Consider the following 17,074-nt stretch of genomic DNA (forward strand, 5'->3'; position numbering starts at 1 on the left):
TGATATCATCAGGTCTGCACGCCTGAACTTCTGGCTTTCACGCTGCAGGAAACGGGAGATGCAACAATTAAGAAATGTGAGCACATAATGTATGCTGACCTTTCTTTTTAATAATTGACCTAAATATCTTTATAATTACTACTGAGATACAATAATTGCAGCCATTGTTAATGGAATTACACCTTTTTATGTAATTATTGCAACTTATGGATGTGCTAATAAGTATGGTTAGTTTTAATGTATTTATGTAATTGGACATTATTGTATTAAAGATGTCAGTCTATAAGACATTTATATTTTATGGCTTTGTCACTACATTATTATTTAGCAGGGCTAACACTACTCAGCAGTTCATTTAGTTTTTGTAGATACACATGGTAAATCATCATGCTTAAATGCTAATTGTGATTAGTGAGACGGAATATTTATAGCCAGTAACAGAACGCTCTTCATGTGATTGTATCCAGCAATTTCTCCTGGACGCAAGTGAATATTGCAATACCATCTGCATCATCAATAGTTTACAGCAATTTTTACATTTCACAGTATGAAATCTCAGCAATCTCTGGGTGGAGAATAAAAGAATATCCTGGTTGACAACAGTGGTACTTTTACATATTGGATACCGTACATTCCTAACAGCTTGTACGCCAAATATAGATGGATCTTTGAGTCATACAGAGCAAAACATGAAAATATAGGAAATGTAGATAAAGGGGTGACTGCCTATGAAGAAAACCGAAAGGGTGAAAGATGAAAAAAATATATCACAGTATTTTTCTCTTTATAAGACACACTTTTCCCCCCAAAAAATGGAGGGAAATGGCAGTGCGTCTTATAAAGTGAATACTAGTAAGCGCTTCCACTATGGAAGCACTCACTAGTATGCAGTAAGTACGGGGGAAAAAAAGCGCTGCAAGGACATACTGTACTCATCCGTCCTGGACTTCTTCCAAAGGGCCGTGCTGCACTGTCCTGACCGTGTACAGGGGGTCTGATCTGATGTCCTGATATGGGAGTCTGATCTGATGTCCTGATATGGGGGTCTGATCCAATATCCTGATATGAGAGTCTGATGTGAGGTCCTAATATAGGGTCTAATGAAAACATTTTTTTTTCTTATTTTCCTTGCGGTGCGTCTTATAATGCAAAAAATACAGTATGTTCAATAACTGTATACTAAATAGAGCAAATCTCAATTTTAGATTAATTTGTCACCAGTGAACATTCTGAATCTGTAATATTACTAAATGTCCTGATAGACTAAACACATGGATTTTAAAGGGACTTTACATAGAATACTGTGACAGATAACCAATCTATAGTCAGCGTCAAAACAGTACCTACACTTTTAGATGACCTTTCAGAATAAGCATACATACACACACATAATAGCTCCAATTCTGACCATTATATGACTTGTATCTGGGACTAGCTGCAATGAGGTCTCCCATTCAGAGCACACAGAAGAAGAGGAGATTCTACTCCCTTATCACTAGCTTTCACATACGTAGGAGAAAAATAGTATGGAAGACATCATAGAGAATGTACTGAACAGAATAGATGTCAAAGGCCAGTCGTTTTAAAAGACCATAACCTGCCATTAAACACAATCACATATATTTACATTGCTGCAGCATGAGGTATATACTAAATTGATGTAAAATAGCCAGACTGTTGACATGAGAGGGTTAAAGGGGTTGTTGAGAGGTATTACTTTTTTAAAATAAAATTAAAAAAAGCCAAACTAACGTCTTTCAGACTTTCAGTGAACCATAGAAGTGTGCTGTCCATGTTCCCCATGGACAGCACAAATACCTATTGATTTTTAAATGTGTGTATTCAAACATCCGTGATTTACCACGGTCCGGGGGTCTAGGCATACACCACGGAAACGTGCCCCACTATTGTCCATGTTTACAGATCCATGACACTTATTATAGTCTATGGGTCCGTTAAAAAACAAACAAACACAGATGGCATCCATGTTTGACGATCATTCCTAGGAGACACTCATGAAATTAATTTTCCGCTGAGCAGTGTCCGTGGAATACAGATGTTACACGGAGGGTAAAAAACAGACATCTTCATGGATAAATCACTGACCATCTTGTCAATGATGTCATCACAGACGTGTGAATGAGCCTAACTCTCATCAATCTATCGATTTCCTGCCACTGCTGTTCCAATGCTCCTTGCTGCTCCCCAGTTCCTGTTCTGGCTTCAATATACTGGAGATGCCAGGAAAGCCCCCCTCAGCCAATCATTGGCCATAGCAGAGACCCGTATAAGCCAGTATTTAGCTGAGTGGGCCTTTCTTGGCATAGCAAGCCTGGAACAAAAACTGGAGAACAGTGGGGACCGGAGCAGCATTGGAAGTGTGAGTCATATAAAAATCTAAAAATTTATTAGAGAGGATATGGCAAATGGATTCATACAAATCGAGTTTGTTAATAAATCAGCCTGCGTGAGCAGCGAGTGGCTGGTTCCTCTTCTCCCTAGATTAATAGAGTCAGACATCTCATTTGGCCCTGTCAATCTTGCATCTGCGCCGCTGATCCTAGTAGAGGCTCTACTGCGGCCACCTGAGCAACGCAGATATCAACTGTGCATGCACCGCAACACTTCTAGGTAGACTTCTGGCCCTATCAATCAAGGGAGAGGTGGGAGATGCTTGAGCAGCAGGCTGATTAATGAACAAATTTGATTTGTAAAAACTGATTCGCTCAGTTTTTACAAATCAAATGGGCAAACCCCTTTAATTCTAAGACTGTGAAAGGAGGTAGAGGGTATGTTGCTCTGTAAAAGAAAAACTGAGCTCCAGGTCCGATAAAAACATATTATGAAATAGGCAAAGAGTTAAAAAAAAGAGCATAAAGCAGCAAAACTACTGATAATGTTAAAAATGTAAAAGGAATTTAGAGGCGCATAAGGGTACTTTCACACTAGCGTTTCCGGTATTGAGTTCCTTCACAGGAGCTCAATACCGGAAAAAAGACGCTTCCGTTTTATCCTAATGCATTCTGAAGCAATCCGTTCAGGATGCATCAGGATGTCTTCAGTTCAGTCCCTCTTACGGTATTTGGCCGGAGAAAATACAGCAGCATGCTGCAGTATTTTCTCCGGCCAAAGTTCCGGAACACTTGCTGGAATAAATGTATTAATGCCATATCCGGGACCAAGTGTTCCGGAAAAACGGATCTGGTTTCTAGGTCTGCGCATGCGCAGTCCTTTAAAAATGCGGAAAAAAAAGAATACCAGATCCGTTTTTCCGGGTGACACCGGAGAGACGGATCCCGTATTTCAATGCATTTGTCATCCGGAAACAAATGCTATCCGTTTGCATACGGAATCCTCTAACACAAGTGTGAAATTACCCTAACTTGTAGGCAAGACAATTGGGTCAAAATTCAATGTTTCGTTCAGCCCAAAACTAGATAGCAGAACGGCTAAGACTGCGTAAGCTTAAATACAAAATAATGATAAAGATGGGAACGTGCGAGCCATAATGATAACCGTTTCACACTGCTCTCATAGATACATGATGGGAATTGGTTTAATAGGAATCATAAATGGGAAAATTTGACGAGATTCATAGCAAGTGTAAACATTGAATAATTCACTGCTATGACATGTTCTGTACTCATTAGTGAAAGATAGACAGGGTTAATGAGGCAGAGGATTAAAGCGTTGTGAGCCAAGTGCCATCCACGCACAATGGGAGGGCCATTTAGAAAATAGGTTTTTACCCCAGATGTATGAATTGCAACATTGCTAAAGATATCATTTTACACTTTTTCGTCGCCTTAACCTCTCATTTTGTTACTACATTTTCCAAAATGTCAATTTCATGTACTGGAAAAAAAAAAAAAACCAGCATGTGAGATAATAACCTTTGAAATTTCACACAATACTGATCAAAGTCAAACAGCCACCGCAAAGCAATAAGAAACCAAGCACTCTGCCCCAGGAATAAAGGCCCAGACTGGCTTGGGAAATTCTTCTATGCTAAATAAATAATGGTAATCATAGCGCTCCATCCTTTAATATTAAATCAATGCAAAAAATGTACCACTGATAGTTTGCATTCATTTCACACCGTCATGTAATAAAGCTACAGATTCAATCATAATGCGGTTATTACTTACACAGCTTCATTCTAGTGCACATTTATATAAACCCTAAACCAATTACACTCGGAGCGGGATGGAAATTTACAGTGGAATCTTTTTCAAGGAATTTATCACGACTCATCAAAGCAATAGTCTGTTAAAAGCAAAAGTCCATTAGGAAGCCAGATGATGAAATGTTTCTCTAAAGAACACAAATATAGTACAGCAGATACAGTCTAGGTAAGTCCACATAACGATGGACGGCTCGTAATAGGGTTTACAGAAACAAACAAAAACAGGAGAAAAGAATAATACAACTGCTACAATTTTAACACGGGTTACATAAAAAAACGACCATTTGTTATTTATGATAAATGGTTCTTGACCTCTCGGATTATAGCAAAATATCTCTCTAGATGTCAGAGGTGATCTCTTTGGGAGCCATAGGTAAAAGCTGCGGCTCCAGCAGACTAGGCCCATGATGAAATATTACAGCGATTCGTAGTGGCCACTGCGGAGACAATAAGCAGTCACCTGCAATTTCCACTAGCAAACTCAGCTGTTGTCAACAGCTCTTATATAATATAAAACACACACACACTATAAGGCCTTGTTCACATTTCTGTTCCGTGAAAAAATCCATCCATGTTTTATCCTTAAAGATGTCCAAGAAGGATCCGTTTTAGGTCCGTTTGTTCATGTTTTGCCCTTCCTGTGTCATCCATATTCCACGGACACTGCTCAGCTGAAAATAAATTTCCAGAGCATCTCCTATCAGTGGTCGGTGACAAAGCGGACCAAACATGGATGCCACCCGTGGTGTGTGATTTTTCAAAGACCCATAGACGTCAATAGCTGAGTTTAATTCGCATCACACACCAAAAGTAATGCACGTCTCTGAACCCCTAGTCAGTAAAGAGCTACGTCTGGGTGAACATTAAAATCAATGGGTATGTGTGCGGTCTGTAGAAAATGCGGACAGCGCACGTCAGTGAATAATAGCCAAAGGTCCAGAGGTAAGAGTAAAAAAAATTGGGATTAGCTTGTTCTCCTAAGCGTAGACAGATCAATATAGCCAGACTAGCAAAAAAAAAAAAAAAAAATTATATATATATATATATATATATATATATATATATATATATAAGGGGTTTTCCGAGATTAGAGTAAAGCATTATTTTCCCCCCATAAATAGAACCATTGTTAAAAAAAACAAAAAAAACACTGCGGTAAGCCATCAACATGCAGGTCACAGGTTTATGTCGATCTAAATTTGTTCCAATACATAATGGAGATATAATGTATGTACCGTATATATATATGTAATTAGGCTACATGGAAATCCATATGTTAATGAGAAGGGCCACAAGGTCATGAAGGTGTTATTGAGTCAATCACAGCAGTAAAAAGGCAGCAGAGTTCTTATTTAGAAGAAACAGTAAAACAAGATAAAAAAAAAGTGAAAACAGCTAATAAAAAACAACTAAGATTTATTACAGGCAAACTCTCAGGGCTAGATGTTTCAGAGAGCAGCAGGTAGTATAAAATATACAGAAGGTGAACTTGTGAAGGTGTCAGGCTTGGCAAATGCATGATATAAAAGGCTGAACCACTGCAGTCAATAAAAAGACTGTTTGCCTAAAGAGCTGGATGCAAGGCAATGCCGTTAAGGATTGACTTAAAGGCTATGGACACCTTTAGGGGCAATTTATTTTAGCACTGCATTCTGCTAATTTTTGGTTACAATCATTTATTCAATTGTCCTTTATTAAAAATTTTCAACAGTTTTGCCTGTGCAACTTTCACTCTCAATGCATCTGCAGAATGCCGATCCAATCCGTCAAAGAACTGCTACAGAGACAGTTGGATCTGTAGCCGTTAAGAGAGTGGTCTAAAAAGTTAAGAGATTATTGCCACAAACAAGGAAGAGGATACAAAAAGATAGCAAAGATGAGACATTCCCGAAAGAAGTTATCATGGCGGTATGGTCCGAGTGGAGAAGATAAGGAAAGAGAACATCTCCATCAATCTATATCAGAGGAAACGTCACTGGATGTAACAGGTATGTAGTGCTGTATCCTCCTGTATGTTTGGTAGTGCACAATGTAATTTAAATGGTAATAGTCATCCATTATGGGTCCTAATGTGGTGTCTGTCAATATGACAGGAAGATTAGGGCTGGATGCTGCACAATTGTTTTTTACAAATCTGAAGGAACTGCTGAAAGAGGCTTAGAACAGAGCTTATGACAGTGGCATAAGAATAGTCTTTATTCACATTTGTCACTGCTCGCTTCCTTGGGTGTTTTTGGTTCAAACTTCTTGTCACTAGGGACTACTTTGCATGAAAAGGTTGAGAACCAATGGTGTAGAGGTCATGATGAATTCGATCAACTATCTGGAAATCCTGGGAGTAAAAGTCACACCTTCGATGAGGAAGCTGATGGTTGGGTATCAGTAGACCTTCCAAACAAGACAATGATCCCAAGCATACCTCAAAGGACACCCAGGCTTGGTTTTAGAAGACATCCTGGAAGATTCTGGATTGGCCATCACAGTTGCAGAATGCAAACCCAAAGATTAGTAAACTGGAGGCCACTGTCCATGGGGAATGGGCTAATATTCACAGGATGATCTATAGGTGGGACCTACATCTATGTGACTTTTATAACAAATCCTGTGTCGTGCACGGGCACTATTGTCATGGGGAAAATTTATCTGTAAACCAATATGGACAAAAATATGGGGTCTTCTGGAAGTTTTATATTGATGGCCTATCCTGAGGATAGGTCATCAGTATGAGATTGGCGGGGTTCCGACTCCCAGCACCCCACTGATCAGCTGTATGAAGAGACTGCTGCGTTCCGTGAGGGTTTAGGCCTCTTCCTAGGCTATGTGATGTCATGTTCATTGGTCACATGGCCTAGGCACAGCTCAGTATGTGATGTCATGTTCATTGGTAACATGGCCTAGGCACAGCTCAGTCTCATTCAAGAGAGTAGGTCTGAGCTGTGATACCAAGCACCCCTGCTATCCATTGGATGGCGCTGTGCTTGGGAAGCTCTGAGGAGGCCAGTGAACACTGCGGCTTTCTCAAATAGCTGATTGGCAGGGGTCCTGAGAGTCAGGCACCCACCGTTTTCATATTGCTGAACTATCTTAAGGATTGACCATCAATATGAAAATCCCAGAAATCCCCTTTAATCACTTAATTCAAGTGTTTCATTCAGGCCCATTGCCACAGGTGTATAAAATCCAGCCCCTAGCCATGTAGTCTGCTTTTACAAACATTTGTTAAAGAGTGGCTCAATCTAAAGAGCTCACTGAATTTGAGCATGGTACTGTTAATAAAATGCCACCATCAATTGATAACATTTCTTCCCTCCTAAACATTGTGAGGGGTATTATTGTAAAGTGAAACAAATTAGGAACCGCAGCAACTCAGATACAAAGCTGAGCAACCCTCAAAGTGCAAAGAGCTCCTAGGGAAGCAGCGCTATCCACTAATCACAGAAGTGAGCTCCAGCACAATACCATTATTGATAGGTAGCCCGTTAAGGAAGCAATTCTGCTGAATCTATATGATATATACTGTATTATATAACAGTAACATTAGGATATTAAAGTCAGCAGTCTGGTATTACAACAGGTATACTTGTAAAGGCTGTAGCAAATAAGACACAATAACAATGAAATAAATAATGCATTTTATTGCCAGAGCCAAGAAAAAGGCCCCAGAAAACCTAGATTAATAAAAATGATACCTATAAGATTGAAGACATTCCGCAAGGAGAGGACGAACTCCCTTCCAATGTGACAATGAGGAGACCGTTTACAATAATGCCAAGCGTATAATGAGGACTTCTCTTCTGAAAATCTGCTCTAATATTTAAAGACTTGAAAATGGCTTTGGCTTGTCATGTTTTGTGCTATTCCATATTCCAGTTCATATATTTGCTCCCAGTCAGTATTTCTCTGCACTTACATTAAATGAGCTGGAAGGTAAATAAAACCTAGATTATTCTGCACGGCAGGGGCACCTATACCGGACTTCAATTACAACATAAGGCATTCCAGAATTAAATAGGTCAAGCTAACAAACATTAAGCAGCAGAAGAAGCAAAAATTATAAAAAAAAAAGTTACAGTAAGCCACACTCTGCTTTTACAGAAAATAAACATATACAAAACACATGAGCAACGGCCATAAATGTGATGTCAAATAAAGAAGGGATTCCCATCCCCTGCTGAGTTGCAATTCAACAGTAACATGATGGGCCTGTGTGAACCATGGACTGGAGTGTGGACATGGCTAAAATAAAAATTATAGAATAAAACTAGAATAAAATGAGAAGTGGCAATGTCTAGGGGTCATGGCCAGAGGGGACGCAATACCAGGGATCTCAACTCTCCCGGAGGTTCAGGGAGTCTCCCGCTATTAGATAGCAGCTCCCTGACACCGCATGTGAGACAATATATCCCGGAAAGGTTCATCTCAGTCAGATAGCAGAGCAGAGAGATAAGAGAAGTGACAGGACAGAGTTTAGATTACAGGTTGAATTAACCTTTTAGGGTCAAATTGGCTTCTCAAGGAGATATATATGTGAAAGGCATCCCTTCTGTCTCATTCAGTAGCTATATAACTATTAAGAGAGATGCATTTTTTTGAAAATACATTTACACATTTAACCCTCCATTTTAATTATATTATTTACCCCAGTGTTAAATTCACACCCCTTGGATGCTTTAATCATATATATATAAATATGATAATTTGGGGCAGGGTAATGAGCCCAGACCTCCACACCATAGAGCAAAGTGTGCAGATACTTCATATGTTTGGAAAATGTAATAAAAAGTTTGTTAAAAGAAAAAGAAAGAAAACCTCCCTGAAATGAGTTTTTGCAGGTTGGGATGTCTGCAATACAAATAGCCAATCAGTGCACTTTAGACTAGCAATTAGTGGTGAGCGATTCAAAGTTGATAAATGGAAATCAATTCGAATTTCAGGAAAAATTTGATTTGTCATAAATCCGCTTTGTGGTAACTAATCAGATTTTTCCCAAAACGGCTGCTGCACATGTTACAAAGTGAAAGTAAGAAGACCAGGAACGAGGGATCACCCACAATGCCATGCAGACAGCCAATCAGCAGCTAGCCAGACCCTGTGATGTCACAGCCTCATTCTGGGCAGTCTTTGCCATTTCCCAGTGAATTGGGTGCAGGCAGAGACATTGCAGGCACTAGGGACAGTGATTAGAAAAGACTTTATTCACAAAATATTACTTCTGGACAGTTTAGGGACAGCACTGAGATAGTGTAGGGACATTATAGGGAGGCATTATCCACACTATAGGGACTGAGCAGGGACAATTGAACAGTGTACAGCCTGGCTAATAGGAGCTATTCTATTACACCTTGCCGCACTAATTGGGGTTAACTGTGATCTAATACTACAGATTTTAGGTTGGTCACCTTCTTTTATACATAAGAAATTCCATCAATCCTTGATTCTGTAATTGGGGAGAAATTGCGGCCTGATACTACTGAATTTAGGGTACTCATTGCTCTATTATACACAAATATATCTGTTAATCCCTAATTGTGTTATTGGGGTGAAATTGCGGCCTGATAATACTGATTTTAGGAAAAACAGGATCTGTAGAAATCTATGTGGAATCAGCTGACGACGGTTTAAAAGGAGTGCGCTCTCTCTATAGTACAATCTTGGGCCACTGTACAGTTCTTTACACTGGACGCTAACATCGACCTGTGAGGCTGAGTTTATACTTGAGTTATTTGGTCAGTTTTGGCCGCGTGACTGCCCAAATAAGTGAAGTGTGCAGTGATTCTAAGAGCGACGCCTGTCATCTGTGTGTCATACTGAATCACTACCACAGCAGACTCCCTATGCGTGTTACTGCAGGGCACAGTGTTCTACACGACCATAAAGGCTCTCTGCAGCCAGGAAATAGCCGTGTTTTTAACACAAATGAATTGGGATCAAATCAAATATTTTTGGAAAATGTTTTGGAAAATTCATACTAATAATGTTGTAGCTTAGTTTAGTAGTTGTTTTCATGCTGACAGATTGTATTTTACTACTTGCAGACCACTGGACACCTTAAAGGGGTTATCCAGTAATCAATATTGAGGACCTGCCCTGTGAGCACCGCGGCCTCTGCCTAGGCCATGTGACGTCACCCTACATCAGTCTCATGGCTTAGTTGCAGCTCACCCCCATTTAACCCCTTCTACCCCGGGGCCAGTTTTCGCCCTCCTGCCATTTTTTGCAAATCTGACACGTGTCACTTTATGTGGTAATAACTTTGGAACACTTATTTATCCAAGTCATTCAGAGATTGTTTTCTGGTGACACATTGTACTTCATGATAGTCATAAATTTGAGTCAATATATTTCACCTTTATTTATGAAAAAATCCCAAATTCACCCAAAAATTTTAAAAATTCTAAATTTTTTACTATTTAAATTTCTCTGCTTTTAAAACAGAAAGTGATACCTCATAAAATATTCATTACTTAGCATTCCTTTCACTTTTTTGGCAGATTTTCCATTTTAATTCATTTTTTTCCTTTAACACATCGAGGGTTAACAGCCAAACAAAACTACATATTTATTACCCTGATTCTGCGGTTTACAGAAACACCCCACATATGGTCGTAAACTGATGTAAAGGCAAGGGCAAGGCGCAGAAGAAATGGAGCGCCATATGGTTTTTGGAAAGCAGATTTTGCTGGACTGGTTTTTAGTTGCCATGTCCCATTTGAAGCCCCCTGATGCACCCTTACAGTAGAAACTCCCAAAAAGTGACCCATTTTGGAAATCAGGGGATAAGGTGCCAGTTTTATTGGTACTATTTTGGGGTACATATGATTTTTAATTGTTTTATATTATATTTTTTGTGAGGCAAGGTAACCAAAAAATAGCTGTTTTGGCACCGTATTTATTTTTTTACAACATTCATCTGACAGGGTAGATCATGTGCTATTTTTATAGAGCAGGTTGTTACGGACGCAATGATATCAAAGATGTCTACTTTAATTGTTTCAGTTTTACATAATAAAGCATTTTTGAAAAAAAAATTATGTTTTCGTGTCTCCATTTCCTGAACGCCTTTTTTTTTTTTTGGCCGATCGTCTTGTGCAGGGGCTCGTTTTTTGCAGGAAGAGTTGACATTTTTATTGGTACAATTTTTGGGTACATATGATTGTTTGATCATTCATTATTATACTTTATGGGGCAAGGTGACCAAAAAAAACCTGAGGGGTTAAGTCATGTGACATTTTTATAGAGCAGATCGTTACGGACGTGTCAATACCTAATATGTATAATTTTTCTTATTTATTTAAGTTTTACACAATAATAGCATTTTTTTCATTTATAATTGTATATTTATTAAAGAATATATAAATGACAATGCACATCTACAATAGATTCATGCACAATAGTACAAGCTAAAAGATGAAACATGTAAAGCATCCCATTCATATTGATTGAGCATGTATAATACTCAATAATATGCGATGATGGAAAATGAAAAACCGAGCAGTAATATAACAATAAAGTGAACTAAGAGAAACTGTGTCTATCTTTAATCAGTCCAAGATAGGACTACTGAGCAGCATATCCTAGAACCAATAAGACATCAAGTAGTAGTGAAGGTGTCTTAGAGACCCGAGAGCCCAGAACTTCTCAATAAGTAATGCTTCATCAAACTAATATCCAAAAGACAAGACAAATAAGAAGACAATGACACAATTGCGGGGGGGACACATCTTTCTCACAAGGTCGTTAAGGTTGCCTCGTGGCCCAGTAATTATCCCACAGGTCCCATATGGCGTTAAAAAGTACAATTTTGTCCTGAAACATGGCCGTGGAATATTCCACCGTTCAGACCTCTGTCATCCTAGCGTACAAATCAGAAACCCGTGGAGGTTCAGGGATTTTCCAAGATCGGGAGATTAAACAACGGGCTGCTGTTAGTATTAATAGTAATAACTTAAGTGAGTGTTTTTTTAACTTGAATGTGGACAACATTAAGCAGGAAGGACATAGGGTCAGGTCGGATTTCCAGTGCGAAAATATCACTCAGGAGGGTGCCTGCTCCAGTTCAATAGGGGCGTATTTTGGGGCAGTCCCAGAAAATATGAGGCAATGTACCCCATGCAACCCACACCTCCAGCAATCTCCCGGGACTACTGGGTTCATTCTATGGAGGAGGTCAGGAGTGTGGTACCAGTACATTAAAATTTTATATTGGTTCTCCTGGTGTAGTACCGACATAGAGGATTTCGCTGCCCTCATCCATATAAGGTGCCAAAGTGCGTCCGGTAAGGCCTTTCCTAGGTACTCCTCCCACCGTACCATGTAGGTGTGCCTTTGAACCCGATCAGAGAAGGGAGTCAGCAATATGGAGTAGATCTCAGAAATTAGACCCTTCGCATGTACCCCTTCCCTGCAAAGGTGTTCAAAGGGAGTCGGGAGGGAAACTGTGACCCCTGAAAAAATGGACTGTGCAAAGTGACTGGACTGGATATAAAAGTAATTGGAGGAAGAGGGGAGATCATATTTGGTCTTGAGGGTAGAAAACGGCAAGAGGTCCCTAGTAAAGGGGTCCACAATATCTGCAAACCGAAACACTCCCCGCTGAAACCATGGTCTCCTCGTGGATGTGGTAAGACTAGTAGGGAGCATAGGGTGATTAAAAAAGGAGGTCATAGCGGATTGGCTAGAAACCAGAGTGAACCTACCACTACACAGTTGCCATATGAGTCTAGTGCAAGCCATGGGCCCTAAGAGGTCCTTAACTGGTAGGGTCTTGTGAGAACCGGACCATAACATAGAGTTAGGATGTGTAGGAGCTAGCCAGAGTCTTTCTATCTGCATCCAGACAGAGTACGGGTGCAAGGAAGCCCAAGCCGTGACAGAACGTAGTTGGGCCGCCCAGTAATATTTGGACACATCTGGTACCCCCAGTCCACCCTGGCGCTTACTGGATAGAAGGACTGACCTTGGGATTCTATGACTTCTCCCCGCCCATATGAATTTAAGGAGGTGAGATTGAATGGATCTCAGATCCTTGAGGGGAACTACAATCTGTAAGGTCTCAAAAAGATACAGAAGCTTGGGCAAGATCGTCATTTTAGTCGCGGCAATACGTCCCATGAGAGAAAGTGGGAGAGCATGCCACTTGTCCAGGAGACCCCTGATTTCTGCATATATGCGTGGGAAGTTAGCTTTATAAAAGGTCCCCATATCGGGGCGTAAGGTCAACACTCAATATAATAATAGCATTTTTGTCCATAGCCTGAGAGCCATAACTTTTTTATTTTATGACAGATTGTCTTAGGTAGGAGCTAATTTTTTGCGGGATGAGGTGACAGTTTGATTGGTACTATTTTGGGGGGCATATGCCTTTTTGATCACTTGGTTTTGCACTTTATGTAATGTTAGGTGACAAAAAATTGCTTTTTTGGCACTGTTTTTATTTTTATCTTTTTACGGTGTTCACCTGAGGGGTTAGGTCATGTGATATTTTTATAGAGCTCGTTGTTCCGGATGCAGCGATACCTAATATGCATACTTTTTTTATTTTATTTCTAACACAATAATAGCATATTTAAAAAATAAATAAATTATGTTTTAATGTCTCCGTGTTCTGAGAGCTATAGTTTTTTTGTATTTTTTTAGCGATTTTCTTACGTTGGGGCTCATTTTTAGCGGGACGAGGTAACGGTTTATTGGTACCATTTTGTGGGAAATATGCCTTTTTGGTCGCTTGGTGTTGCACTTTTTGTGATGTAAGGTGACAAAAATTGCTTTTTTAACACAGTTTTTATTTATTTTTTTATATGGTGTTTATCGGACGGGGTGGATCATGTGATATATTTATAGAGCTGGTCGTTACGGGCACGGTCATACCTAATATGTGTGTTTTTTCCTTTTTTTTTCTATTTTTTCATTATAAAGTCACGGGAAAGGGGCGTTTTTTTCTTTCTTTTTTTTAAACATATTTTTTGCTTTCTTTTTTTGAAAACTTTATTTTATGTCCCACTCTGGTATACCAACTTTTGAGGGTCTGATCCCCTCTGCAATGCATTACAATACATCTGTAATACACAGTAATACACTAACAGGTTGCCTAAGAGAGCCAGCCTGGGGCTGGATCTCCTCTGCTTCCGTAGAAGGCAAGTCCCGATGCCATTCAAGGCATTGGGCAACCTGTGCATGGCATCGGGCTGCCTTGTCACCCATCGGGTCCTCACCACAGCAGCACTGGGACCCGATGGGCTCCCTCACCCGCCGCATGCACCTTCTATGCCGCGGTCAGCGTTGACCATGGCATAGAAGGAGTGAATCTACCAGCATCGGCTTTTACAGCGATGCCGGCGGATGCAGCAGGGGCCCGGCTATCAGGGACTGCCGGGCCCCTGCAGTGATCGGGCAAGCACCGCTTCGGTGCCCGCCCGATCACCATGACGTAATAGTACGTTAAAATGCGGCAAGTCCCTTGCTGCCATGACGTACTATTATGTCATATGTCGGGTAGGGGTTAAGTGAATAGTGCTGAGCTGCAATCACTGAAAATAATGCACTAACACAACAGATTCAAATATTATAGGGCTCAGTCTATATACGTATAATAGTTTTTTTACTTTTTCAGTGAATTTCTTTCTGTTTTTAGTCTATACTTGAAGAATTGGCACCTTCAAGTCTGAATTCGCTCCTATTTGTCCACCATGGGTGCAACATTTTTGTGCACTTTTGCCCCGCCTATCCCACAGGCGACTTTGATTAGGTGGTACATATAGGTGTGTGTGCTCCTCCTTTCATCGGTTGCTTGATGCACACAGAGGTAATCAAGAGCAGCACTATATGTGCAGGGTCTGCTCTGCTAAATGTAGATGCACAATGGCATAGGTAGGTTTAGAGTAGGACCTGCCTGATGGAGACCACCTTGGCGCTGGTAGACGGGTACAGATGTGTTTTGATCAAAATATATTGGCTGAGAGTCTCAGATTTTATCATATCAGAGCGAGGGCTTAGTCCATATGTAATGTTTGCATCTATGGTGTTAGTGTTGAGTAAATCAAGCTTCGGATCAAAGATCTGAAGTTGATTCATTCAAACACTTCAGTTTTAATGCGGTCTCCGCGTACAGCATTAAAATGTATTGCCTCCGTGTAGGCAAAATTTGTCTCACTGAAGTTGCGCAAGACTTTGGTGAATTAATTCGGTAATCACACCTGCGTCTTTAAAAAACATTTTAAAATAGCAATCCGAAGTCGGGTTTGGTACCGGCTGGTACATCTGTATCAAACCTGACTTCGGATTGCTATTTTAAAATATTTTTAAAGACGCAGATCTGATTGCCGAATTAACTCACCAAAGTCTCATGTGACTTCGGGAGAGACAAAGGATAGGTTATCATTATCCATTCCTGGATAACCGCTTTAAAGTGTAACTATCGTTTCAGGTAATTTTTCAGAATAAGTTGCATGTTGGTGTACATAGTAACCTACGGGGTCATTTATCAAACTGGTGTAAAGTAGAACTGGCTTAGTTGCCCATAGCAGCCAATCAGATTCCACCTTTCATTTTCCAAAGGAGCTGTAAAAAAATGAAAGGTGGAATCTGATTGGTTACGAAGGGCAACTAAGCCAGTTCTACTATACACCAGTCTCCTATGTACTTACTCTCAGGAGGCTATGGATTTCGACTGGAAACTTAAAAAATGTTCAACATGACATCTTTTGAAGTCGTGCCAACACAACTTTAGGGACTAAACTGAACCTACCTGCTTCAGTGCCTTTTTGGTGTGCTGCTGGAAGGAAGACACTAGCTTGCTCTGCATTCGGTTGGAAGACGCTTCTTCAGTCACTTGCTTCAGGCACACTGTGTACAAATAGATAAAGCAATTCTTGTTAAAAACACCATGTGCTAATAGACTGAGAAAACGATCAAGGTAAAAAAAAAAACAAAAAAAAAAAACGGCCACACAAAAATACTAAACGCAGCAATTTTTGTCCGTCCGAAAGCTGGCATATATGCCGTAAGGTGGCCGGATCCCCGTCTGATCCCATTACAGTGAAACTGGAACAGAGTGCCGGAGTTATACGCGCAGATGTGAACCCAGACAGACCACAAAGAACTCAGGTAGAGGCATTAAAACTTCTAAGGTAATCAGTGTTGGGCTCTCTTCTCATTTTCCTACACGGACCTCCAACGTATTCCGCTGCATAGGCCTACAGTGGCACAGCGACTCCCATTGTATAAAAAATAAAAATAAACTAATATACAAAATACTGCAAATTGCAAAACAATTTTTTGCACTGAGTTCCTTTGTATAGAAAAGAGTAGGAGACTCAAAAGAGTATTCTGACTCATACCGGCCCAAAGTATGTGAAAATGTATCTGGGGGCTTAAGGATATACACAGCGTGTGCACCAGGAGCTTTCCCAGTAAAGTTAAAATGAGAAGTGTACAGACCCTAACTTACACCGCTGTTCTCTGATGATTGGTCAAGGGTTTGACTCTTATTGAGTCAATGCAGCTGAAGGGAGGGGAGAGACCTGGAGCCATTAATGCAATGTAAGGATGAAATCAGTGGCACGTTTTTAGCAATATGGACAATTAGCAAGTGTGGATTGTCCCAGATTCATGGCAAACAATGCTACAAAATCCTCCACCCGTATGCACACTAACAGCTATGTGGGAGACATAGGGACAGCTCTCAGATTTCCCATCGCTGACAGACATATACCATTCAGTAATGCTTGTGAGATCTGTCACAGCATGGAGATAAGGCTACTTTCACAGCAGCGTTCGGTGCGGATCCGTCTTGTATCTGCACAGACGGATCCGCACCGATAATGCAAACGCTTGTTTTCGTTCATAACGGATCCGTTTGCATTATTCATTCCGTCTTGACTTACATTGAAA

At 40.3% G+C, this 17,074-nt stretch overlaps 1 protein-coding gene across 2 annotated transcripts in view; it reads right to left on the reverse strand.

Moving 5' to 3' along the window:
* The window catches only part of ASXL3 (ASXL transcriptional regulator 3), a 164,266-nt gene that overhangs the window by 75,575 nt on the left and 71,617 nt on the right, over positions 1 to 17,074 (reverse strand). For both annotated transcript variants that reach the window (XM_040432534.1, XM_040432533.1), the window contains one exon: positions 15,930 to 16,027. In XM_040432534.1, the coding sequence (XP_040288468.1) occupies positions 15,930 to 16,027 (98 nt within the window). The remainder of the gene's footprint in view (positions 1 to 15,929; positions 16,028 to 17,074) is intronic.

The sequence above is a fragment of the Bufo bufo genome, chromosome 5, assembly GCF_905171765.1.
Source record: "Bufo bufo chromosome 5, aBufBuf1.1, whole genome shotgun sequence".
NCBI lineage: Eukaryota > Metazoa > Chordata > Amphibia > Anura > Bufonidae > Bufo > Bufo bufo.